Source organism: Paramormyrops kingsleyae, chromosome 17 (assembly GCF_048594095.1).
Source record: "Paramormyrops kingsleyae isolate MSU_618 chromosome 17, PKINGS_0.4, whole genome shotgun sequence".
In the NCBI taxonomy this organism is placed as follows: domain Eukaryota; kingdom Metazoa; phylum Chordata; class Actinopteri; order Osteoglossiformes; family Mormyridae; genus Paramormyrops; species Paramormyrops kingsleyae.
The window spans coordinates 8,330,882-8,355,645 of record NC_132813.1 but is presented as its reverse complement, the minus strand read 5'-3'; the positions used below and the strand labels follow the sequence as shown (position 1 = coordinate 8,355,645).

General features: G+C 45.3%; 2 protein-coding genes across 3 annotated transcripts in view; one reads left to right on the top strand and one right to left on the bottom strand.

The window, feature by feature from the left end:
• The first annotated feature begins 2,503 nt into the window (after positions 1 to 2,503).
• LOC111844845 (uncharacterized) lies at positions 2,504 to 7,940 on the top strand. Its single transcript, XM_072701269.1, has 7 exons — positions 2,504 to 2,644; positions 5,311 to 5,376; positions 5,767 to 5,892; positions 6,444 to 6,800; positions 6,915 to 7,066; positions 7,259 to 7,362; positions 7,559 to 7,940. Exons 1-7 carry the CDS (start codon positions 2,587 to 2,589, stop codon positions 7,719 to 7,721), a joined length of 1,026 nt encoding a protein of 341 aa, XP_072557370.1. The 5' UTR covers positions 2,504 to 2,586; the 3' UTR covers positions 7,722 to 7,940.
• A 1,719-nt stretch (positions 7,941 to 9,659) lies between these two features.
• The window catches only part of LOC111844844 (uncharacterized), a 29,372-nt gene continuing 14,267 nt past the window's right edge, over positions 9,660 to 24,764 (bottom strand). For both annotated transcript variants that reach the window (XM_023813684.2, XM_072701268.1), the window contains 12 exons: positions 22,948 to 23,005; positions 18,893 to 19,147; positions 17,713 to 17,773; positions 17,198 to 17,328; positions 16,524 to 16,643; positions 15,958 to 16,071; positions 13,736 to 13,849; positions 12,349 to 12,462; positions 11,921 to 11,967; positions 11,627 to 11,803; positions 11,385 to 11,526; positions 9,660 to 11,269 (listed from right to left, as the gene is read on the bottom strand). In XM_023813684.2, the coding sequence (XP_023669452.1) occupies positions 10,824 to 11,269; positions 11,385 to 11,526; positions 11,627 to 11,803; positions 11,921 to 11,967; positions 12,349 to 12,462; positions 13,736 to 13,849; positions 15,958 to 16,071; positions 16,524 to 16,643; positions 17,198 to 17,328; positions 17,713 to 17,773; positions 18,893 to 19,147; positions 22,948 to 23,005 (1,779 nt within the window). In that variant the 3' untranslated portion in view covers positions 9,660 to 10,823. The remainder of the gene's footprint in view (positions 11,270 to 11,384; positions 11,527 to 11,626; positions 11,804 to 11,920; positions 11,968 to 12,348; positions 12,463 to 13,735; positions 13,850 to 15,957; positions 16,072 to 16,523; positions 16,644 to 17,197; positions 17,329 to 17,712; positions 17,774 to 18,892; positions 19,148 to 22,947; positions 23,006 to 24,764) is intronic.

The following is a 24,764-nucleotide window of genomic DNA, read 5'->3' as shown; positions in this document are numbered from 1 at the left end:
AATTAAATCAAAATATACATAATGACCTTTGCTTAAATTTTGAATTGCTTTCAGATATATTGCCTTTAATTTTGTTATAATTTCCATGTTGTAGGGCTTACTCATTCAAGTTACAACAGGCTGAAAGATGGAATTCTTTTTCACTTTTTAGAACACAATTTTACACTTTGGATTAGATTGCTGACCTTAAACTCCCCCTCTGTCCCATTTCATTTCAGAAATATAACTAACTCTGGACGATCAGGTGTTTTCCCTCTTCATTGACTTTTTAGACATTTTCCGAAGTGACATTTACAGTGGTGTCACCACTGTGTGGCAGTGTTGGCAAACAAAACCCCAGTAAAATGTGGCATTTCGTTCATCCTGTATGTATAGCAGACATTTTACTCAAAGCTACATATGACTGAAAGCAGAGTAAACAGTTCCTGTAGCAATTAGGGTTAAAGGCCCAAAGGTAAAATCACTCTGCCAACCTTCTAATCATGGGCACAGGGTCCGAACCCGCAGATCTGCAGAACTGGGGGCAGCCAGTTGACTTTTGACCCCCAGAGGTTTTTTTTCTCCTTATTTGGGAGTTTTTTGTCCCTCCTCTCCGTTGTCATCTACCTTTCTTTATTTAATTTCTTTCCCTCTTTTTCCCATTCTGTATTACTCTCTAATGATGCTCTGGGACAACTCTGTTGTGAAACGCGCTATATAAAAATAAACTGAATTGAATTGAATTGAATTGAACTGTGGAGAAAGGAAGACTTTCACAGGCCCAGACATTAGAGGGGGTTCATGAGTGATATGAAGGTCTGAGCGCGGATAATGGTAGCTTTGGTTCAGGGTGGGGGAGCACTTGGTAGAAGTTTTTTCAGGGGCCAAACCATGTGTTTATGTGGCCCTGCATGTACAGCAAGCACACAGGAGCAGTACTTACTGGCAAGGGAATTGCACGAAAATCATTCTGCAACAGTTATGTTTTAGCTACTGTTTTTTTTCTTTCAAGGGCATCTTGTGCTACCCTACACTTCCTCATTCTGTGGTTGCACATTTATTAAGCTTTGCGGTCAGTCGCTGAGATCAGAATAAGGCTGAAAGTCAGACATCTGAAGGAAAGAGCTGCAGACTTTTCTTCTGCAACAAACATGAATTGTAGCAGCAGTCCTGCAAAGTCTCGTACTTTTTATTTATTAACTTATTTATTTATATTTAATTCAATTTTATACTGGAAGTAAAATGTATAATTAGCCAAAGTAGGGGAGACTAGAGGCAGTGCAAACAGTTTGGTGACTGCAGTATGTAAGCTCCGGCCAATAAGGCTATGGCAGCATAAGTAGGAGGGAAAGGCAGGTGGGAACGCAGGCATGGGGGGTCCCTGAAATGTCAGCACTCCAATTCCACAAGGGGGTGTGAACCTAGAGTGACAGACTGACAGTTCAGCTCATCCAAAGCCAATGATATCCAACTGATCCCCACCCAGCTCTACACCTCACACTGTAGGTCTAACTGGGAGTGAGGAGTTAGCTAGAGCCAGAACTGGAGTCCCTATAAGCTAAACTAAACAGGTGTGTTTTTAGTCTAGACGTGAATATGGAGAGTGAGCCTGAATCCCGCACATCCGCTGGAAGACTATTGTACAGCTGAGGAGCTCTATAAGAGAAAGCTCTGCAGCCTGCCGTAGTTCTTTCTACACAAGGTACTAATATATATCCTGCTCCTTGGGATGGAAGCAAATGAGGAGGGTTGTATGAGGCCAGTAGATCTCTAAGGTATTCGGCTGCAAGGCCATTCAGTGCTTTATAAGTTAATAGCAGTATTTTGTAGTCAATCCGAGACTTAACTGGAAGCCAGTGAAGGGAGCATAGAACAGGAATAATATTATCAAAAGTTTTAGTGTGTGTAAGAACTCTGGCTGCTGCATTTTGTACCAGCTGAAGTTTATGTAAGGATCCAGAAGGGTGACCAGAAAGGAGGGTGTTACAGTGGTCAATGCACGTTATAAATGCATGTATTAATTTTTCTGCATCATAAAAGGAGAACATCTTCCGAAGCTTGGCTATGTTACATGGATATTAGAACTAACCTTCCATGGGTATGAAGGCTCCCCAACTACAGAATAGGCAAAAAATAACTTAAACACAGAAAAGCAAGACTGAAGAAAAGCCTTCCGGATCCTGACTGCTCTACCCAAGCTAACGGCAAACGAATAACTTAAAGACATATGGAATTAAAACTCTTTCTTTAACGCCTTATTAGGCTGGTCAGACAGAGAACAATAATTAGCCTTGATTAATGCTGCCACACACTGTAACCACAGCCCCTGTCCGGCAGAAAAGCGCAAAATACAAATATACAAAAGCAATAATGTGATAATGACCTTGCCGTCATAACAATGTTATAATAAATACATACAAGAAAAAACACGGCCCGTATGATTTCAGTTATGAAAAGCAGGAAGAAATTTTGTGTGTGACGGTTCTGTAAAGTCACACGTACGTAACGGAAATATTCTACTTCTCTTTTCAGCCTCACCAAATCAATTCAGTTTTTCATTTGCTTTCACTTGTTCAACTCGGTCGTTGTTACGGTCCATCTATTTAAATGTCGGACACGGTTTACTCTGTCATAAATCTTAAGAACTTAAATCCCAAGGATCGTGGTAAGTATTCTTAGTCTGAGAATTACAAGAATTTCTAATATAAATATCCAAAGACAAACTTAATAAAAACGAGAGACGCGAATATGACACCAAATGGCATTTGTGCTGCAGGAAACGGAGGCTGCAGGGCTGGTAGATAATCTTATCGCTTTTTTAGTTTTCTCGTTTATATTTCATTCGTATTGTCTAAATGTTCAGTCCACAAGTACATTTCTTAAAACTGCCTTAATTTTACCCCTTTTGGAGAATAAGATTTCTTTATTTCAGGTTCTAACAACTTTCATGCTTTTTGTGCAATTTTTACTTTTATATGCAAATTTACCACGAAAAACGAGAAAATGAGTAATTATTATTGAGATTGATTTCAGAATTCGGTATTTTACTTGAGTGAATAATTTTGTTGTAGTTCTATTTCATGAACTGATCAAATATAAAATTCAGTATTTTTCCTGATGTACATGAATTTTAATCCTAATTAAACCCAAACTGAAACTGATTATGGTAATTTGGACATATATCCACGTTGTTATTATTATTATTATTGTTATTATTATTTTTGTTGTTGTTGTTGTTATCCAATGGTATATGTCAAATTGGATAGATTAGCCTATTGTTATGTTGAGTATTCCAAACTTTCGTGTTACTATACAGATGTATATTTACGGCAGTGTTAAAGTGGGAAATCAGGTGCCAGTTCTGAGCCCCCCAGCCACGGATTGCTTCCCCTGAGGCCGCAGAAATGACCGCTCATTGTAACTTCATCTTTCTTGCCTTATGCAGACTAAAAAAACTCACCCGCTTAAAAAATTACTCGCTTGCTGTTATTTGATGCTATTCTTTTCGACAACGTTTGTTAGTGCAAACAGGGACGGATTACGGACCGGGCCAGCAGGGCCGCTGCCCAGGGGCCCTTGGGGTGCAGGGGGCCCATGGGGCCCCTGGCCCAAAACAATTTGCAATGCTTATCAACAATGTATTTTCGTTTGTCTATTTTAGAGGGCCTACATTCTTTGATCCTCTGCCTACAAGGGCCCCTGACCCTATAGGGCCTCTGATGCAAACATGGAGGGAGGGCGTTTGGCTGCCAAGGGCCCTTGAATTGTGGTGGTTGTGGTGGTGGTGGTGGGGGGGGGGGGGTCGGTGCTTTCAGGGGGCCCCCGGCCCTGCTATAGGAACTTTAAAGGGAAATGGGTGCATGGGAGCCTACTTTTTGAAGGCCCTCTTAGGCCCTCCTATTATGGTCCTGGCTTCTGGCTACCAGGGGGTCCTAGGGAGGATGGGGGCTTTGGGGGCTTTTAGAGGGCCCTCTGATTATGAGGGCCCTACTAGGAGGGCCTAGGGAGGAGGGTGTAGTGTACCTTTAGAGGGCCATCTGATTACAAGGGCCCCTACCATGGGGCCCCTGGCTTCTGGGGGGAGGGGAGGGGGGCGTGTTAACAGCCTTACAGAAGGCCCTCTGACTAGGGAGCGGTAGCATGGTGGGATGGAGGCGGTTAACCTGCCCGCTGAGTGGCCCCCAGACCAGTGTAGCAGTGTAAGAGTTTGACCAGTGTAATCACTCCCAGGGCTGTAGTGGAGGCTAAACGCAAGTAAACACGGTTTACCCACCTCTGAAATTTCAGAATTAGAGTTTACCCACTTCTCAATTGATCTAAATGCACATCATAGTATAGTTTATGCACAAAATGTGATCACAGAATTCGTAGTTCACCCACCTCTTATTTTACCACTACACCCCTGATCACTCCGTTCTGTAAGGGGATATGGTACACAGGTGGATTCTGGCATGATGGTACGATCTGGTTGTGCTACGTTGCTACCTGTCTCTATAAACAGAGATGGGTAACCTGGTGCTAACATTAACGTGAGGTAATGGCATTAGGCTGTACTGATTATAATTTGAGATCCAACTTACTGTATCAACTTAAGCCACTTTCTTTTCACTTTTTCCGAGGTAAAAAACGGCAAAAGATAGTTTTGTCAACATCATTCTGCTTTTACAACACGGTACGCCGCACTAGTTTGGACCCACAAGTGGCATGATGACGTAGCAACTAGCCATCCCAGACAATGCTGGCGTTTATTTATTTTTTTTGTTTTTTTTTTTAGGGGGGGGGTGCCCTCGCGAACGTTTTGCCCAGGGGCCCACACAACCCATAATCCGTCCCTGAGTGCAAATACAGTCACCTTCAGCCACAAGAAGCGATTCATGTACTTGAATAATGTACCTTTAAATGTACCCGGCTCCTTTAACAATTTAATTCCCCTCTATTTCTAATATGTTTGACACTTTGTTGAAGTCATCCTGGTGCAATATTTTTCCTATTCTGTCTTCTATAATGCGGCGATTAGCTTCGAACTCGGGACCGTAACACCTGGAAATGATATGACATCGAACCAAATCTCAAAAGTAATCAGAAATCAGCACATTTTCAATATTCACTGTGGCGATTACGTCAGGGGAGGCAATCCGTGGCAGGGGGGCAATTTGGTGCACAACACCTGCACTTTCAACAGGAAAACAAAGAGGTGCCGGTATCCACTTCAAGCACTGAGAGGTTGTTGCTTTTGAAATACAAGTTAAATCTTAAAGAAACAATCACAACTTTCCAACAAACACTTTAAAGGTTCCCTGTAACTCTGTGTCCTCATCTCTGCTTTTCCAGTAAAGCCAGGGGAAGATGTTGTCTATTCTGAGGTAAACATCTCTGACCGCTCCCGTGGACAAAAAGGTGAGGAGTTAATGTAAGCCAAGCAGTTACAACTGAAGACATGCAAAGATTTCTTAAGAAATGACACTTTAATAAAGAGGTTTTCCCACAGAGATTAAAAATAATCCATCTCTTTCCTACCCGCTTATCCTGTTCAGTCTCGGGGGTGAAATGAAAGATTATATATAAGGATCAGAAACATGCTGTTGTCAGGTTTGCAGCTCAGTAAGAGATACTATTACAGGCTAATTAATGAACTTCATATCCAGCTGTATAAATGCATATAAGATGCAGTAAGATACACCAACCCGATTAGTTAGTTAAAGCTGACAGTTCTAATCGCAGAAGCAGGGTGTAACTGCACATGAAGAGTTTCTAATGACACTTGAATGAAACTTCTTTGTACGTCAGTTTCATCAGACAGTGTGAAGACAGAGACCACAGGATCCAGCGCCCATTCTTACAGACGGAGTACAGTGTGCCTGGGGGTCCTGTGTTTCCTCCTGTTCCTCCTGTTAATAATTCTGGGTGTCTATTGTGAGTATGAATCAGTGTTTGTATGTATTTATCTGTATTACTGTCTGTAGTGTGATCTTAGACTTTATACAGCAGGTTTAAATGTCTATCCACATATTTGTTTAACAATGATCTCCTATCATGGTCATATGAAATTAGTATTTAAATTTCCAAATATATATTGGTTAGTGATCATGTAAGCTCTAACTGCAGAATTTACCTCTTGTATTCATATGTTTTAATGTACCTGTGTGGAAATTGGAAGGAATAATCTGACAATTTCTCGCAAGCGGGGACACACGTCACCCTTCTTCATTAAACCGCGACCACAGAACAATCCCATCATGTGAAGATGAGCACTAATTCCAAAAGGTCAATCGCAACCTGAGTTAAAATATAGATAGCCAATTATAGATTATACATTAAGTATTCATGAACAACATAACCACAAATAGACTTGGTAGTATGGTGAATTATGCTCAATAAACCAAACCTTAAACTGTCATGTAAAGTCGCTACACTTGGCAATTATCAGAACTAGTAAGACACCAAAAAAACCCTAATTTTTTCAGTGATGGGAGTTAAACCGAAAGAGCACAACGATGACTGCAGCATCCTGGCTAATGAAAAGGAGCAGCTTCTCCTTGAACTTAACGACACGACTCACCTACAGGAACAAAATAACCAGCTACAGAAAAATTTCAACATCACAGTTACGAACATGAGACATCTACAGGAACAAAACAGCCAGCTGCAGAATAATTATATACAGTTAGAGGACATGAAGAATAAGTTGGCCGGTGAGAAGGAATATTTTCAGCAACAATGCAGCAGTTTGAAAAAAGAAAAGGAGGAAATACAAAAAAACTATGATGCTCTGTTAAATAAGTTACCCCTCCTTCAGAAGTACTGCCACACCACTGAAAACGGTAAATATACACTTTTTCTCTCAGCTTAACTTATATATTTCAATTAATATATGACTTTCTCACTGATTCCATCAGCCGTTTTAGACAGAGTGAGTGTTTCTTGTGTCTTTTCAGTGCGAGTCTGTGATCCCTGTCCTCAAGACTGGAAGGAGCACAATGGCCAGTGTTACTATTTCTCTACAAGTGTAACGACCTGGAATGAAAGTCAGAATAACTGCATTAAGGAGGCAGCTCACTTGGTGACTGTAAACAGTGAAGAGGAGCAGGTGACTGGCCTGATCTCTGTGTGTGATTGTTTGTGTGAGTGACCAAGCTCATCTAGTGCAGGTTCATCCAATAGTGCCGTGTGGCTCCTTTGACAGTGTGATGTGTGGCTTATGTTCACATCCAGCATGTGCCAGTGTGGACACTGTGTCTCTCAGCAGTGCTGCGTCAGTCATTCACTGTCTTCTGTTCAGGGCTTCATTACCAAAGAGGGAAGCAGCAGTTACTGGATTGGACTGACTGGCAGTGCGGAGCTGGGAGTTTGGCGCTGGGTGGACGGCACTGATCTGAAGCAGGGGTATGAAATCTTTCATGTATAACCTGTCTGTTACCAAACAAACCAGGAACCAAGATGTGGAACCGCTCTAAAGTTCTCCACTTCTACTCATAGCTGAAAGCCCATTACATTTGGTTTAAACCTTCAGTGTAGATATTTATTTGTGTTATAGACACAGTAACTTAATTAGTATGTCTGGCTCTTCTTTGTTTTCCAGATTCTGGTTATATGGGGAGCCGGACAACAAGGACCAGCAGTCAGCAGGCAAAACAGCAAACTGTGTCATTACTAGCAGAGAATGGAGGGATGAACCCTGTGAAGATCAGTATAGATGGATCTGTGAGACTCAGACACTGCATCCCAAACCACTTCATATCTGATAAATCATTTACTCTGAAGCATATACTGATAAATGACCTAACTGTATTTATAAATTACTTATTTTTAAATAATATCTTCATTAGTAAATAAGCTAAATCTGCAACTTAGCTTAAGTTGGTTAAGTTTAAATAATATTACATTTTTCTCTTTTTCATAGTCACCTGCAAATTGTCGAGTCCATGCCGGTAATTAGAATAATAAAATGCTTCTCCTGCTAACTGTGACTGTACAGACATCTGATTTACAACCACCAATGGCAATACTTTTGGTAAAATGCGCCAAGCACTGATGCGTCAATGTATTGCACTGCTACTTATGAGAGATATTTGCATAAAGTCGTGTCACAAAGCACTGGCAACCGTGAGCATCTAACAACTAGAAATTTGCTTTAAGCTCATTTAAATAACACAGTGCGCTTCAAGTGAATGACGCCCGTAACAATTCTGAAACATACGCTGACAGTATTATTGCAAACTAAAAAAAAAATTTAAAGCTCTTCATATTTTTAAAGAAAAACTGTAATTTACCTGCTTTGAATCTGAATACTTTTTCTTTAAAATTGATTTTGTATTAGTATTTTCCTTCAATTGTTATTCAGTAGTAAATTGAAATAATAAGCTGTGAGCAGAACTAAACTGTAAACACTGTAAAAGATTCTGTACTGGTTTTGAATTTTCAATGCAAATGGTTGGATCAAAATATGTCTTTGCTTGAGTGATAATTTCAACAAGACAGTCATGACACTAGGTGGCAGTAGTGTTAATCCAAACTCCCCAATCACAGTAACATTATTGTTGCCTAAATGTAATCTTAATAGCAAGACTGAATATTACAATGAATTATGCTCATTTGTGTATTAATACTATTGATTAATATTAATATTAATCAAGAATGAAGCTGAGTATCATATGATTTTAACCCTGCAGACTAGTTTAGACAGATACACTCTGTACATGCTGCTGACCTGGTTAGGTTTTCACTCTTTCCTACATTTCCAATGGGGTGGGGGGAGGTGGGAAGACCATGTGGTTTTGGCCCTTACCCTGTCTGCAGGGTGCTGCCCCTATCAGTGGCAATCATATCCTGATTGGTTGGTTCAACCTCATGTATTGGATCCTCCTTGTGACTGTAGCATGAGCTGCATACAATGTACAGGATTCCCCCAATTCTGGCAGAATAAATTTCCATGACTTGTCCAAAACTTTTCCAGGACCATAAGAAAATTTTCCAAAACCCACAAGTTTGCTTCGATTTGATGATCAAGCAGTTTCAGACAGTAATACTACAATTTTCGGAATCTGCTTACCAAATAAACACAGAGGGTGGACAACTTTCGTCAATGTGCAAATAGCGTTCAATTATTAAGAAAATTAATCCCAATATTAAAATAATTATACGCACCTTATGATTGGTAGAGGGAAAAAACAGGAAACTGTGATCAATAAAATTCAAATACGTGCAAAAAAATAAATAAAACAATAATAACTGCAATAGCAAGCAAAGAAAAAAAAAAGCAGCGATCTCAAATATTGAAATCTGTGTGGAAATGGATGTTTACCGAGGTAGTTAACTATTGACTTCCACTCGTACATTTCTGTTAGCGCGTTGTGGAACGAAGCGGGGAGAAAATGAACAAGGCTAGTTTCCAAAACTTTTCCTCTCTGTCCAAGAATTCCAAAACTTATCCAGGGCCTGGAAAAATTATTTCGAAATTCCAAAACTTTTCCAGGTTTTCCATGACCGCGGCTACCCTGAATGTACTTTTATCAACCTGAAGGCTAAGCTCTCCCAGATCACTGGATTCTCTGTGCGGAAGAAACAGGTCCACACAGAAGCCACTTTAATATAAATACCACACATTGTCTTGGTATTGGAGCTATTGCACTGTAAGGGTAACTGACATATCCATATCTAAATAAACACGCAAAAAACTGTGAAACATTGTAAATGAGCTTTAATCACAACTCACACCTGCTGAGAACCAAATTTCAGCTGCAGAAGTCGAAGCAGATTTGGTGCCATTCTGAGACAAAACCACAGTACAAAAAGTCAATAATCAATAGCGGAGATCATATCTTTATATACAGCATGAACACAGGCACATCATTTACACAGGCACATCATTTACACAGGCACATCATTTACACAGGCATACAGACCATAATCTGTTTACAATCTCTGCGTCACAGCACAGGGACCACTTGTGTGTTATCTCCTCTTGTTTTCGCTTCCTCTCATTCACAGATGTCTCTCTTTTTCTGGGCTGACCCTCTAAGTCTCATCAAAACCCAGCCCTTCTTGGAACCCAGGCTTAGGGTAAGATACGACTTCCCAGGCAGCTTGTGCTCCAGACTGGCCGTGGCCTCTCGGATTCGGAGCCAGGGATCTCAAAGTCCCCCGGGGCACACAGAGATGACAGCGAGAGCCAGGGCTTCTGCAGAAGATCCCCGGTGCAAAATGATCTGCCCTGCGTCTGCAGGTTCATGGTGCTTTCCGGAACCTTGTGAAAACCTTCGCCGCAGCTCAAGAAATAGGCACAGGTTGGACGCAGTGGCCAGTGGGGAAAAACGACACCCCAAGGATCAGTGCCCCAGCAGTGGACTAGAGGTGCTTGGTGGAATTCAAAGCAAGCTTCCGGCCGCCTCCCACCTCATCTCCACTGCCCTGTCACTGCAGCAGGTCCTGCAGCATACTAACTCTGTCCCTGTGGATTTGTGGTCTGTCAGTTATAAGACTCATGGCAGTGTGACCAGCAGAGCCCTTTGAATATCTGAGGCGTATGTCAAGGGGTCAAGGAGGACTGCACTTCACCCTGTAGCGAATTCCTCTCCATAAGGGCAACCTCTTGTGTTTGAACCCGGCTAGAAAGGGGGGAGACATACAGAGACACCTACTCGCCTCTGTCCATTCCTGAAGTCTTGTTCATCTTCCTGCTCAGAACATGGGCCTGGTCAGTGACCAGCCTGGAATTAAAAAGTAATTCTCTGAGGCTTCAGCATTTGCTCAGAGCATCTGAATGGAGACTGACCCGGGTTCAGAGGTCAAGGGTCATCTCAGGGCTCAACTGAGACCTGCAGGTCCGGGGCTGGTGGTGACCTGAGTCATACCTCAAGCTCCTGGTTGTCTGGGAGGTGGAAGCGATTGAGTTTTTCCCTCTCACGGTTGGAGATGTCCTGCTTTGTCACCCGGGACGGTTTCAAGGCATTATCCTGATTGGCTGAGGTAGGGCATGGAGGCAGGGTGAGTTCGATCTCCTCAGAGTGGCGCTGTAGCTCCGACAAAGTGGGCTGGGAGGGCGACAGGGGCACCGTCCGCTCAAGATTGCGGATGAGGGTGATGAACTCACGCTGGTTGTTGATTCCCTCATCCTGCGGCGACCGCTGCGCTTGCTGCTGCTGCAGCTGCAGCTGCAGCTTCTGCCGCCGCCTGCGCAGCTCAGACAGCAGCAGGACACAGCAGACGCAGCCAGCGGCCGTAAGCAGTGCCAACGCACCGACCAGCACCATGTACAAACTCATGCCAGCCCCTCCTGGATCCGACATGGCACCTAGAATCAAGAAAGCAATATAGGCAGAAGCAGAAAATGTGTGGTATCAAGAAAGGGAAAAAATAATGTTTAGCAACCAAAGCAACTCATTACTGTTGACTTTCGGGTCTTTTACCTGAGCAATGCTGCCCGTGACAGGCATCCTGCAGGCTCCTACATTCTTCACCATCTGGGCAACCACACAGGTAACCGCCCTCTGTGCTACGGCACGGCACCCCCTGCTGGCATGGATTGGGATTGCATAGGTCCACCACAACCTGGAGAGGCAGGTGACAAGGTGGTGGTGGGTGGAGGGGGGGTTTAAAAAGGCACCAATGAGACGGGTGGAAAATGGGAAAGACGGACCGGCTGACCAACCTCGCAGTGCGTTCCCGTGTAGCCCAACTGGCAGCGACACAACATCTCCCCTCCCTTCTGCTCCACGCAGTGACCTCCATGCAAGCAGGGGGCGCTCTCGCAGGTCCCGGGTCCCGTCTGGCAACGCTTCCCAGTAAAACCTGGCAGGCAGTGACACTTGCGGCCGGACAGAGAGTCCTGCAGGTTGCAGACGGTGAGAACAAGCCACCAAGATCCTAATGAGCAACAAGCTCATTCATTTACCCCCAGTCACAGAAAGAAAAGCAAAGATATCACAGACTTGCTGGGTCCTACCTCACAATGGCCCCCGTTTAGACATTGTCCCTGGCAGCTGGCATTCACTGTGAAGGACACATGAGTCAGTACCAAAACGATAACACTGCTACTATCAGGGGCGGATTAACGCACAGGCTAGATATGGCTTAAGCCTAGGGGCCCCACGTGTGCCAGCCTGCAAGGGGGTCCCCATTGGCGCGGAGGGGGGTGGGGTTGGGGGCCCCACAGACTACTGTAGCCTAGGGGCCTCTGTACACCTTAATCCGCCCCTGGCTACTATGGTCATTCTTTTCCATTTGTATCTGTGAAGAGTACTCCAGCATACAGGCCGATACGTGTATATCTCTTTAAACATGTATCCTCTTTTCCATGTTTTATCAGGCCGCAGGCGTCTTTTTCCAGCTTCCCACAATGATAACACATCCTCGGCCCCCCCCATTACTCACTAATGTCACAGTTGGGCCCAGTCCAGCCCGGCAAGCATTCACAGAGGTATCCTCCAATCAGGTTACGGCAGGTCCGGGCGTTGACGCACACGCCCGCCTCACATTCATTGGCATCTGAGTTGAGGACATAGAAATTTGCCCACATTCAGAATATTGGAGTTTAACTGAGAGACGGGGCATTATTTTATCTTTAACAGGGGACTCGGTTCTGGCTGAAGAATGGAAGTGCCGCACACTTCCGACACACAATCAGAGACGGCATCTGTGAGGAACCGCGTTCCTTCCCCTTCGTCAAGCAAGAACAGGCTGACATCGGCGAGGGGACTTTCGATGGCACCCAGCCCTCTGTGAAAGCAGCTTGCAGGTGTTTCCTTTGGGACCCTGATGTAGCCTCTATGGCATGACTCACGGACCCCGCTGGGCACTCGACCGTATGCGGGGGTGTGCTGGTGCTCTCACTCCACTTTATGCGATGGTGCAGACGTCGTGCACAACAACATGCCATGACACACGTCCGCATTCCATCATGCCGCAGGGGCCAGTTAATAATTCAGCAAAGTTTGGTGAATAAGCAGCCTGAGACACGTGACAGGTGGGAGGCCTCAAAAACAATGTACAGGGTATTAATAACAACAACAATAATAATAATAATCGAAATGAGAAGAAAATTATGCGGTGTGCAATAAACTGAAGCATCTCAAGCGTTTCCCTACATTGTGATTCACTTGCTGAGCAGATGCAGGTATCTGGGGAAGATGTCTGCTAGAATCCCTGCATTGGTGCATCGCTCCCGTACGGCCTGCAATACCTCAGACGGACTCCAAGATCACTGTGACCTCGTACCGTATAATCTGATGAATGGATGGATGGATGGATGGATGAAAGGATTTAATAGCTCCATTGTGCTCCATCTTAAGTTTGAATTAATAAGCGTCTTTCTGAGACATCCTCTCAAAATATTCCATCATAAATAAATAAAAGTGATTACTGGATACTTTTGAAAAATGTTTTTTTCATTCATCCTTCTCCCAACCGCTTCTCCAGGTCAGGCGGCACAGGAGGGGGGCTGTAGCCTATCTCAGGTGGCACAGGGCACCGAGCAGGAGACACGCTGCCGTAATGTCAGTCCGTTCAGGCAGGGCTGAATTTAACAGGGTGGGCTAAAAAAGTCATCCTTGCGGCTTTACCTATTGCATAAAATGCTGTTGGCCACGAGACTTTTGGCATTTTTACTTTTTTGATTGCATTCACAGATCTTTGCGGGGACCTGAAAAATGGTCCCCACAACATAAAAAAAACAGATTTGTCATTGTGAGGGATATATAATATAGATCTAACCCACACACACACAAACAACAATAATGAAAATAATGAAATGCTTGCTCACCCAATTGACATGTCCGACCAGACCAGCCGGGGGGGCACAGACATGTAAACCCCCGTGGAACCTCCTGGCATGTTGCTTCCCGACCACATGGACTAGATGCACAGGACTGTACAGCTGTTGGGGGGGGCAGTTGATCAGTCACCAGCATTTCGTGACACGGGCGACCGGTAAGATAGCAGAACCAATGTTTTGGCCAGGGGATTAGGGTGTGGGGGGGGGGGGGGATGGGGGCACTACAGTCTGTCTAATTTTTTGTTTTCATTCCCTGTCCTCTGGGTTTGGTTCCTGCACAGACTCGAATAAATAAAACAATCCACGGCACATTTTTCACACATCGCATGAGCTCTGGCAACTAATTTTCCCATCAGCCGGGTGAGTGGGGGGTGTCTGGTTGCGCTCTTCTGCAGAGGAATCACAAACAGCACCCCCACGCCGGCCCGGGTTCTCGCTGCTAGGCAGCCATGCGCTGCTGGTTCCCATATGCGTGCGCCGCTTCTCCACGCCTTCAGCTGAAATTACTGTAAACATTTTTTTTTCCATTTTGTTAATTGTTTTTGGAAGGATTTGGGAGATTACACAAAGTTCTGTTATCCACCGACATTTAATTTATGTCTCGGGTAGAGAACCTCAACCCCCCCCCCCCACAATTAATTGCATGCTTGTGAATCCAAGCTTGACAAAGGGATCCATGTTCTGCTGCTTCTCGTCGCAGTGACTCATGACGCCGGTGGCCAACGGGCAGCCCTGCTTTGCCTCCATTCCCCTCCGCCCCTCCCAGGCCTGTTAATTCCTGTCCGGAGAGCAGCATCTGCGCATCCGTGCCCTCAACAGCGCCACCGCAACGGAGTGAGCAGGGAAATTAAGGCGGGGCAGCAAACGCCTTTTTTAAAACTTTTATTCTCATTCATAGGTAATGCATTTTATAGTTTTTTTTTTTTTTTGGTACAGAGTTTTGCACAGCCAATCTGACCAATCAAAATTGAAATAAAAGAAAGGGTTTTGTGACTGGTTAAACGCTTCTAGGAGGGGTACAAGGAAAATCTGTATGGGGGCTGTGAGGAGAGCCCCCCCTGTTTTGCCTGCCGTGTAGTGCTGTGTTATTTGTGCTTTGAGCTAGAGGCTCAGCTCTGGAACACAGACACTGTAAGACACAATTACTGGCCGGCAACTTGGCTGCACTTCAGGGAGCTCTGTGCACCAGTGCCCTCACATCACAGCATACTGCACAGGGAGATCTGCAGTGCATCGTGGGTAATATGCCATCCAATTTTGTTGTGGGTGGGGTGTTTTGCACTGGGTAGACGGGTATTGTGTTATGATATGGGGAAATATATTTAGAAAATAACAAACTGAGAAATCTGCCTTTTTAAGAACATTAAAAGCTAGGCATTATTTATTGCTGAGCCAGTGGGACTCCACGATATGTGTGTGTGCGTGTTTGGATTACACAGTTGTGCAATGCGGGGTTTATCTACTCTAAACACACCCGAGCTTACCCAACCTCTACCCACACGCCGCTGCCTTCTTATAATTCTGCTCGGCAAACCGGAAGACAGTTACAGTTAACGCACAGATAAGTTACGACCTGAAGATTCAGCGCAGTCCTCATTCCAGCGAACAAATGCTGTCAGGCAAACAAAAGGCAGCCGTACCTACGGAAATAGCTAGAACACAACTAACCCTGCGGCCGGGTTATAACTGACATCATGCCCAATGAAACGATGCAGCCACCATGGAGTGCCAGCCAAGATACACTTATATAGCAGCGGGGAAACATGAATTAAGCAATTCTACCCAGAGGTGGACAGTTCAGGTCCAGTACTCTGCTGGTTGGTTGAAACAAAATCTTCTGTCTGGATTTTTACTTTATGGCAGTGAACAATCCACCTCTGATTCTACCTATAGATCAAAAACGCTACATAAATAAGATGAATTGGCTGATTAGCTTGAAAATAGCTTTGGAACCCCAAACAATCAATGTAGGTGTTTAAGCTGCTTTGCTTTCTAAAACACAGTCCAACTGTCTTCAAAGATTGCGGGTTAAAATCCCATGGAGCACATATGAATTGCAATCCTTCCCTGTACTGTAAGTCACTTCGGATGAAAGCCTCAGATATATAAATAAATGTAGATTTAAAGTTGCTGCTTTGCAGATCATGACTCATAACAGGCTGGGATCTCGATCAGTTGCTCTGATGGTGAGTCATAAAGGTACCAGTTACCGGAAGCACAAGCGTGTCCCGTCCAGCCCTCTGCGCAGATGCAGCTAAAGCCTGAAGGGTCTTCCACACAGGTGCCTCCGTTGAGACATGGGTTCGAAAGGCAGGCATTCTCAACTGCGCAGACGAGAGAGAGAGTACAAGGAAATGAGAAAGAGATAAACACAATTAAAAACCATCAGGCTGTATTGCAATGGGCAGTTATATAAGTATTATAGGCTGTAGTAATTAATAAATGTATCTAAATCAAGCTTATTCTTCATAAGTGTATTTAGATACAGCTCCTTAAAATAATTAGGTAAAAATATTAAATCTTTATCATGCATACTACATAGTTCATCAAAATTGACTTTTGATCAAAATTGGGTTTCGTTTTGTGAGAAAATGCTCGGTTTTGAAGATTACACTAATATTTACCCATCTATTACACAAACAGGCTGACAGTCAAAAAAAGCTGAAGCCCTTTTCCTCAGAGTCAGTGTCAGGGGAGTTACTCCTGAGCAGCACGTAGGTCTGTAGATGCGAGTACGGTGTCTCAACCTGTCCATTGTTTCCGGGTCCCGACTCACCGATGTCACAGTTGCGCCCACGAAAGCCCTCTTGGCACAAACACTGGTACTCGTTGGGTTCCGTATTGGCACAGGTGCCCCCATTTTTGCAGGGCTGGTGAGTGCCGCAGTAATTGAGGTCTGACCCACACAGAGGGACACGGAGGAAGATTGGAGGCAGGAAGAAGGAGAGAGCGAGAGAGAGATAGAGGGGGAAAATTAATGGAGAGTTAAACCCATATGAACCTTCCTTATTTCTCATTAATGCAAAAACAGACTTTGGCTCTCTGTCAACATCATTACATTCTGCTTAAACAGAGCTGCACACACCTCTCCCTTCAAACACCTGGGCACACACACATTATATTTACCCATTTACTCTAAGAGCTGTTTTGGCCAGTGAGAAATGCAGGTTGGGAGCTGTGGGCCTTGATATTAGCGAAGGAGAGCCTGCCAAATGGAGCAGCTGGTTCTGGTGCTTGGCTCCCCAGTACTCAGAGGTCTGTGTAATTATGTCTCGCAGTGTGGGCTGAATAGTAAATGTTAGCAATATCCTGCCTTCCTGAGCACTGTGAGATGTTCACATGGCGCTGCTCCTGAGAACAAGCCTTGTTTTTCAGCCAAAAACGAGTCCACGTATTTCACACTGTGTCACAACAAATATGCAACACTGCCCCCCCCCCCCGATTCCTCACCTTTGTCACAGAGCAGCCCACCCCAGTTTGTGTCACACACACATTTCCAGGGCTCAGTGCAACTGCCGTGGACGCAGCCGGGGAACGTCACACACTGGTCGCAGAGCGGACCCTGCCAGCCGTAATGGCACCTGAGGGGACACACAGCGATGGAGAGGAATGGAAATGGGTGGATCACTACTTTGTTTTGCAAGCCATGTGGTTTCCATATATCAACTTTGGTCAGCTGGCTGGGGTGAGATTTTCAATTTGAGACACGTCTACACAGACATGCACACGCATTTACATGCTTGTAACAGTTTTATTACCTTGTACACAGTCCGTAGGGTTTGCAAACTACCCCAACGCTTCTGATGTAGCTAATTTTAGGCTTATAATGGAATAATATAGATTTGCTGTAGGATTTCTTACATGAGTGTGAGAGTGTGAAAGCATAAGAGTCATGACTGATGCGTGAAAGTTGGCAGCCCTGATGTTTTGGAAGCGGAAGCAGTTAAATCAATGGCCAAACTCACCTGCAGTCTCCGGGCAGGCTGCAGAAGCCATGAACTGAGTGACAGCCCTGTTTGCACACCGCTGAAACATACAAGGAGACATGAGCATTAGCAGAGACGTGATACACAGCAACGTGCATGAACGTTAGCGTAGAGGCTACGCTGGGGAAGCAGATTTATGTCTAAATGACATGCAAATCCGAAATCATATTTATAAATCTGTAACTTTACCCGTAAGCAAAGATTTTGCAAGTTCATCTGTAGTGTGACATTAATGGCAGCAGATTGACATATTCAGATTACACTGCACATGTCGTACTCTATGTTTACAGATTCTCACTTTACTAGAGTAGTTCAGACAGCTTGTAGTTGCTAATATGCAACTGATTCATAGGCGTACATAGACCACGTTTACTAATCACCACCATACAGTTTTTACCTCATTGTCACTATATTGTTTGCATTTCATTGAAATTAATTTATTTAGTCATCTGGGATTTCAAGAATTAATTCATTACACTGTAACAAAATATTATATTAATCCATTCAGATTTTAATTTTGTATTTAGAAAGCTTGCTGGGCATATATTGTATTCATCCACTGACTCTTAATTGATACAGTAGCTTCGGGTAAAAGGTGACTTCCATTTTCAGCCCGGCCCCCACAGTTCTCTGGAACTCTCCACTTGGCATCAGAATCTCGATGACTGAGATGTTTCTGTCAAAAACTCATTGGCCACTGACAGCCTAACTTTCCCCGTGTAAGTGGATTTGTAAACGCAACCTTGACATCATAATCTCATAGACCAGGATTCGTAATTGTAAAATGAGGTTTGTACTCGTGAACGTTAGGCGGTAGGCGCAGAATATGGATTTGCCTTTCATACAATTATGAGAAATTGCCGAGGCATTTAAGTTCAATTACTTCTGATGCAAATTTATCTCCACAGTACGTGACAGAATAGCAGATACATGATACCACTATGTCAACATTCGAGGAGATGCTACATGATAGCGACGTATTGACATTGAAGTCAATTGAAGAACTACACAACAGCACTGTGACAAGATTAACATAGATTAAAACTGTGTGAAGATCATCAGAGGCATTTTGCACAGTTATCAAAACCATCCAGTACGTCCTACATGACACCACACCAATGTCACGTATTAGCACATGCTAGCTAAGGCTGCCGCTCACCCTGCTGACACTCCATCCCCGTCCTGCCCTCCATGCAGACCTTGTTCCCACTGGCGTCGCAGCCGTAATGGCCGAAGAAGTCGTCACGGGGGCGGCAGAACTTATTGCAGAAGGGGCCGTAGTAGTTGGAGTTGCAGCGGAAACGCAGACGATAGTCCAGGGTTAGTTGCCGGCCCGGGTGCCGGAAGTTTTGCCACTGCTCTCCCGGGTTCAGCATGGAGGACAGCAGCACACGCTCGATCAGCTGCTCCTGGCCTGGAGACAAGAGCGGGAAGAAGTCAGGGGACAAGGGTACAAGCAGGAGGACGGAGACGGGTGTAGGGACAAGGCAAAGGGGGAGAAGGGCGGGAAAATGCCAGAAGAACAGGGATGGAGGGGACAGGAGAGAGAATCGGGGTGAGTCATTGTTCCATTGTTGCTTAGTGGATGTTAGCAATTTTTTCCATTTATGTCTTTGTGGTTCAAAGGATAAATTCATGCAAAAGCCAGTAGTGTGACCCCCCCATGGGATGTGAACCTACGAGTTTCGGGTTAGATCGCTTTTCAACGGTGCATAATTACGGAAGCTGGGGAAGAGGCCAAAGTGGCCACTGGTCGTCAGCGAGCCGAGAGAGGGGGCGACCCCAGGGGGGACCCCCAGGGGGGGCCCCTCGAAGAGCTTCTCATCTTTGTCTCAGTTATAATCCTTTTTGACAGAGTATTTACCACTCCTAGGGACTGTGGCGTGTGCGTATATGCGAGTGTGGCTTCGCGTCTACGGGAGGGAAAGAGTAACGGAAGGAAAGGGCAGAATCTTTAAAGGAATGGACCGAAGAAAAGGGGCAGAGAAACAATGAATGCAAGAGAGCTTGAGAGGGAAGGGTTCACCGAAAATTCCAGGTACTGAAATGAGATCAATTCAACTGACACACAGGAATGAAAACAGGAGCAGAGGAGAGAAAATTGGAGGGAAGAAGGAAAAGACACAGGATGGATTCTCTTATCAGGACAGTCTTGAAGTCTTCACATCTCCCCCGAAGGGAGAACTAGCGCTTGACTATCCACGCTAGTCAACGCTAGATTCATTCCTGAGGCACATTTTTCTGTCTGGACACGTGGTCTCCAATTTCACGGCATCTAAATCTATCAATTTGCGGTGTAATCACATGAGCGATATGATTTGATGTTACTGTCCAAGTGGATAAGACTGAAACAGAAGTGAGCGAAATACATTGTGGGAACTGCAGGGGTGAAAGAGGAAATCGGATAAAAGAGCTGAACAGAAAAGTTAACTGGCCACACATAGACTCAGATCTTATAGGAAAACAATATTATTTAAATGTTAACTGATTATTATTGAAGTAGCCTTAGTGTTTGCTGAGTGGATGTATATTGCCAAAGCAAGTAACCCATGAATAAAAAGAAAAAACATTAATTACCTAAATAAAGGCCAAGACTGAGCAGAGTTATGAAGTAAATCAGTGTCTTGTAATTCTGCCTTGTAATTCCTGATTATTGTCATCCATCCATCCATCTTTTACACCTGCCTGCCCTGCTCAGGGTGGTGGGGGGTCTGAGCCTATCCTGAAAGCTATAGGTGCATGACTGAAAATAACCCAGGTTGGGGCACTAACTCCTTGCAGGGAACACTAACCCAACCTAAGCATGTTTTTAGACTGTAAGGGGGAAACTGGAAAACCCATTCCGGCACAGGGACTCGAACCCTGGTCACAGAGGTGTGAGGCCACCATGCCACCCCCTTTTATTATCCATCCATCAATTTTTTTTCTGTAACCACTTCTCCTACACAGGGTCACGGGGAGTCCAGAGCCTATCTCAGAGGCTATGGACACAAGGCAGGGAAAAACCCAGGATGGGGCTAACCCTAACCCTAACCCTAACCCTAACCCTAACCCATCGCAGGGCACACTCACACACACACACCTAGAGGCAATTTTGTAAGTCCAATTTACCTCAGCATGTTTTTGGACTGTGGGGGGGAAACTGCAGTCCCCAGAGGAAACCCCACAACGACACGGGGAGAACATCCACACACATGGAGCCATGGCAGAGACTCGAACCCAGGTCCAGGGGTGTGAGACAACAGTGCTAACCACTGTGCCACCCCATTATTATTATTCATTATTACTATTATTATCATCGCAATTTTTTTTATGTATCCAAGGCACTAACCCCAATGCACATGTGTGTGAGAGCAGGCTAACACCACCAGGGTGTGAAACGATTCCTCCGCATTCCAGCAGGGGGCGAGGGACCTGGGGAGGCGTTCTGTGCAAGTGACTCTGACGGGAAGGCCGGCATGCATGCTGGGAGCACGTGCGGGGTCACGGTGTGGTGGGGGGGGGGGGGAGCAGGGATAGGGGTGGGTATATACACGCGATTCACAGCAAGACTACTGAGCAGAGGAGATAGGGGTGTGCGGTCAGGGTGTGAATTCCAGTTCCTGCCCTTTTACGCCTGCTGCACACACTCCCACTCACACACCTGCAGACACACACACACTCATGCAGCACAACATGCGCAGTGTTGCCACCTCCGTCGCTCCCTAATGTAACACAAACATGCTCTCTCTCCCTCCCTCTGTCATGCCACATGAATAAACATAAGATGTGCTGCACTCTCACAAATATCTACCCGAAAAACCAATAATCATCTATAGAGTCATGGAAGTGCAGAAAGACAAAAGAGGAGTGAAAGAGACAGAAAGAGAGAGAGGGAGAGAGAGAGAGAGAGAGACAGAAAGGGGAAGCTATCAGTTACACAATATTTCAGCTTTTTTTAACTGTTGGGTTCACACACTGAATATCTCAACTCTATTTATCGTTTTTCAAACTTGCTTTTCTCAGCTTTGTGGTCTTGAGCATAACCACAGCCAGGGCGGCCACAAGCAGCCTCTAATCCCCACGAAAGCACAGTGCCGCTAATGTCCGGTATTACGCCGCATGCTAAGCAGATAATTTCACCCTCTTTCAAACCCCTGTCTGTTATTTCCACGCTCATAGCCGCGAGGGATCTATGGGAGAACACGGCGGGCATCTAATGAGAGGGCACGAGAGATAAAGAAAATGAGAAACGGAGGGAGGGGAGAAAGAGAAAGAAGAAAAGAAAACAGGTGAGAGCTGCAGTTAGGGCAGGGTGCGTAGGCCACAGTGTGATTAAAACATGTTATTTTGGCTTTGTGGGGACCACCTTCCTGTTCCCCACAAGGGGAACCTCAGTTTTATAAAAATTCTCACTGCAATCAAAAAACAAAAAATGCCAGAAGTCTTGTATTTTGGTTGGTTACTTATGGTTAAGGTTAGGGCTGGGTAGGGGTTAAGGTGGTCATGTTGGGATTAGAGTTTTGTCCATGGTAATGAATGGAGAGTCCCCACAAAGATATAATTACAAACCTCTGTGTGTGTGTGTGTGTGTGTGTGTGTGTGTGTGTGTGTGCGTGTGTATTAGCATATCTCAATGTATTATGGTCTTGCAGTAATTATGACCGGCAATAATTAGATGGCAGGGCAGGAAATTAAGGTGCCTGAACCAACGACCCTTATGTCTCTCCAAAGAACCAGCCACCCCCCCCCCCCCAACCCAGCCATTCAACCGCAGTGCAAGAAGAAACCTAACAAAGCCAGAGAAAAAGTGTGACCTGGGGCCAGGAGGTCACTGAGAGGGACTCTCTCTTTACTCGCCCGCACTCTCCACCTTGGGGCCAAAGGGGGGGGGGGGGGGCCCGCAGACGGACTCGCTCAATCCCCACCTATGTCTCTCTCGCTCTCTTTGTGTTCCCCTGGCTCTTTGTGCTGCGACTGTAATCTCCTTCTGTGGGAAAGGACCGGCCTCTTATGGTCGTGGGGGGGGGGGGCGGGCGACACAGGGTTCACCTCAAGCTCCTAAAGCTTCAGCCAAGGGGCGCTTTGTTTCACACGCACAAACGCGCCGACCGGCGCTGACAGACCTCTGTCGCCCCCTAGGCCCCACACACGCAACCTGCAGCCCCAAAACACGCTATGCAGTGCAAGCACACACACACACACACACGCACACACACACGGAAGAGGTCCTACCTGCCTCTGAAGTCTCATTGTCATGGTCCAGGGCCTCGAGCACCAGGGAGAAGGATTTCTGCAGACAGACAGACAGGGATGCCAGAGTTCGCACAAACTAATGCTTTAATGCAGTGTTTCACAGCCGGCCCTCGGGGACCCCCAGCCAGTCCAGGTTTTTACTCCCTCCCTGGTCCCCACCAGACAGCCCACATTTTTGCTCCTTGCCAGCGCCCAGTATAGCTAAATCGTGGACCGTCTGCAGGCCCCCAAGGCCCGGATTGGGAGGCACTGCTTTAACATCCCTGGTTTTCCTTGGGAATTCCTTGGGTTTAAGCCTTTCCTGATGTATTTTGCCTGCACATTAGGGATCTGTTAGGGTAGGTGTAGTCATTTTCCCAGGTTAAAGCAGAAAAAATATTTGACACCGAAACTGTCAAAATGGGTAAGAAAATTAGAATTAAAATATATACAACAACTAGGACAGTTTAAAAAAGATTCAGTTTTTTCAACACAATGTTTTAACAGTGCACCTTACAATGAATCCTTTTGAGCAAACATAAACAAGTAAAAGCACACAGACTGAATATTAAATCAAATGACTTCAAGTCTAGGACATTTTCACTGGATACAACAACACAACTTTGAATACAGACATACCCTGACATTGTACAGTGCTGAAAATTGACGCTCCTCCTGTTCAATTTCTGCCGAAGGATCAGAGGTGGCGCATGAATAATTCAAGGCAATCTCTGCGAAGCATCAGCACCATTCATGCAAATAATGCCGCAGAGGCTTATGGGCACGGCGGATTAGCGGGAGGGCACCGCGATGTGCAGTCGCGGGCACGGGAGAGCAGAGGGCGAGAGCAGGCCGGGGTGGGGGGAAGGAGAGGACACAGAGGTGGGTGGAAATGAGGACAAAAAGAGGAAGAGCAGTAAGAGAAGAGGCGAAAAAGGAGACAGCGGAGAGGAGTGATGGAGAATAAGAAGTGGAGAGGGAGACAAAGAAGGTGAGAGGAGGACGAAGAGGAATAGATAAGAGGAAGAAGAGGGGAAGTGGGAACAGGAGGCAAGATGAGATAAGAGAATTGGTATTATTCTGTACACTCAGTCCAAACGTGAATGTGGTCATATTTGCTGTTCCAGCAGCAGACACGGACATTTTCACAGCCCCTACCATTCTGGGGGAACACACACCATTAAATATACTTTACATACTTCACTTCCAGCTGCCCTCGGTTTCCTCTCCCGGTTGACACAGACAAAAGGCGGCCTTTATCTCCATTTGTCATCCCCTATGTGCAGACGCCACACCCCAGTGGTTTGGCGGATTTCGGGATTTTCTGCGATCAAACGGGCGCATCCGACACCACTGATAGAGCCCGTAGTGGTATTGCTGCGGTTTTGCATGTTTTATCCCTCACTCAGATAGCTGGGTATCGCAAGCATTAATATATCGGTATTCGCCGCATGCGTCGATAAGAGGACGTCGCCCCGATTTAGATTGTACCTGGTCTAAAAAGAACGACAGCCACTTAGCTATCAGACGGTGTGCCGGCTCAGACAAATGAGGCACATGGAGAGCAGGCAGAGTGGAGCAGAAACACGAGGACACTAACAAGCAGGGCACAGTCACACACATGCACATACTGAACCGAAATGACCTACGACAACAACCCTAACTTTCGGCATCGCACCATCCTCTTGTTCCTTTGTGCCCAAAGGGTGATTCGAGGATGCTTTAAGGCGAGGGCCATAAAAGGGGCAACAATTTTTATTGATGATATTTTTTTTAATCGGTGAGTGACAGGGGAGGAGGCACGCCACAGGCCAATC

Bases quoted from the DNA above. Each gene is read 5' to 3' on its own strand.
- LOC111844845 (XM_072701269.1), top strand. From the start codon at position 2,587: ATGTCGGACACGGTTTACTCTGTCATAAATCTTAAGAACTTAAATCCC. The intron at 5,893-6,443 runs GTGAGTATGAAT...TAATTTTTTCAG, and splicing joins AATAATTCTGGGTGTCTATT to TGATGGGAGTTAAACCGAAA. The intron at 7,363-7,558 runs GTATGAAATCTT...TTTGTTTTCCAG, and splicing joins GGCACTGATCTGAAGCAGGG to ATTCTGGTTATATGGGGAGC.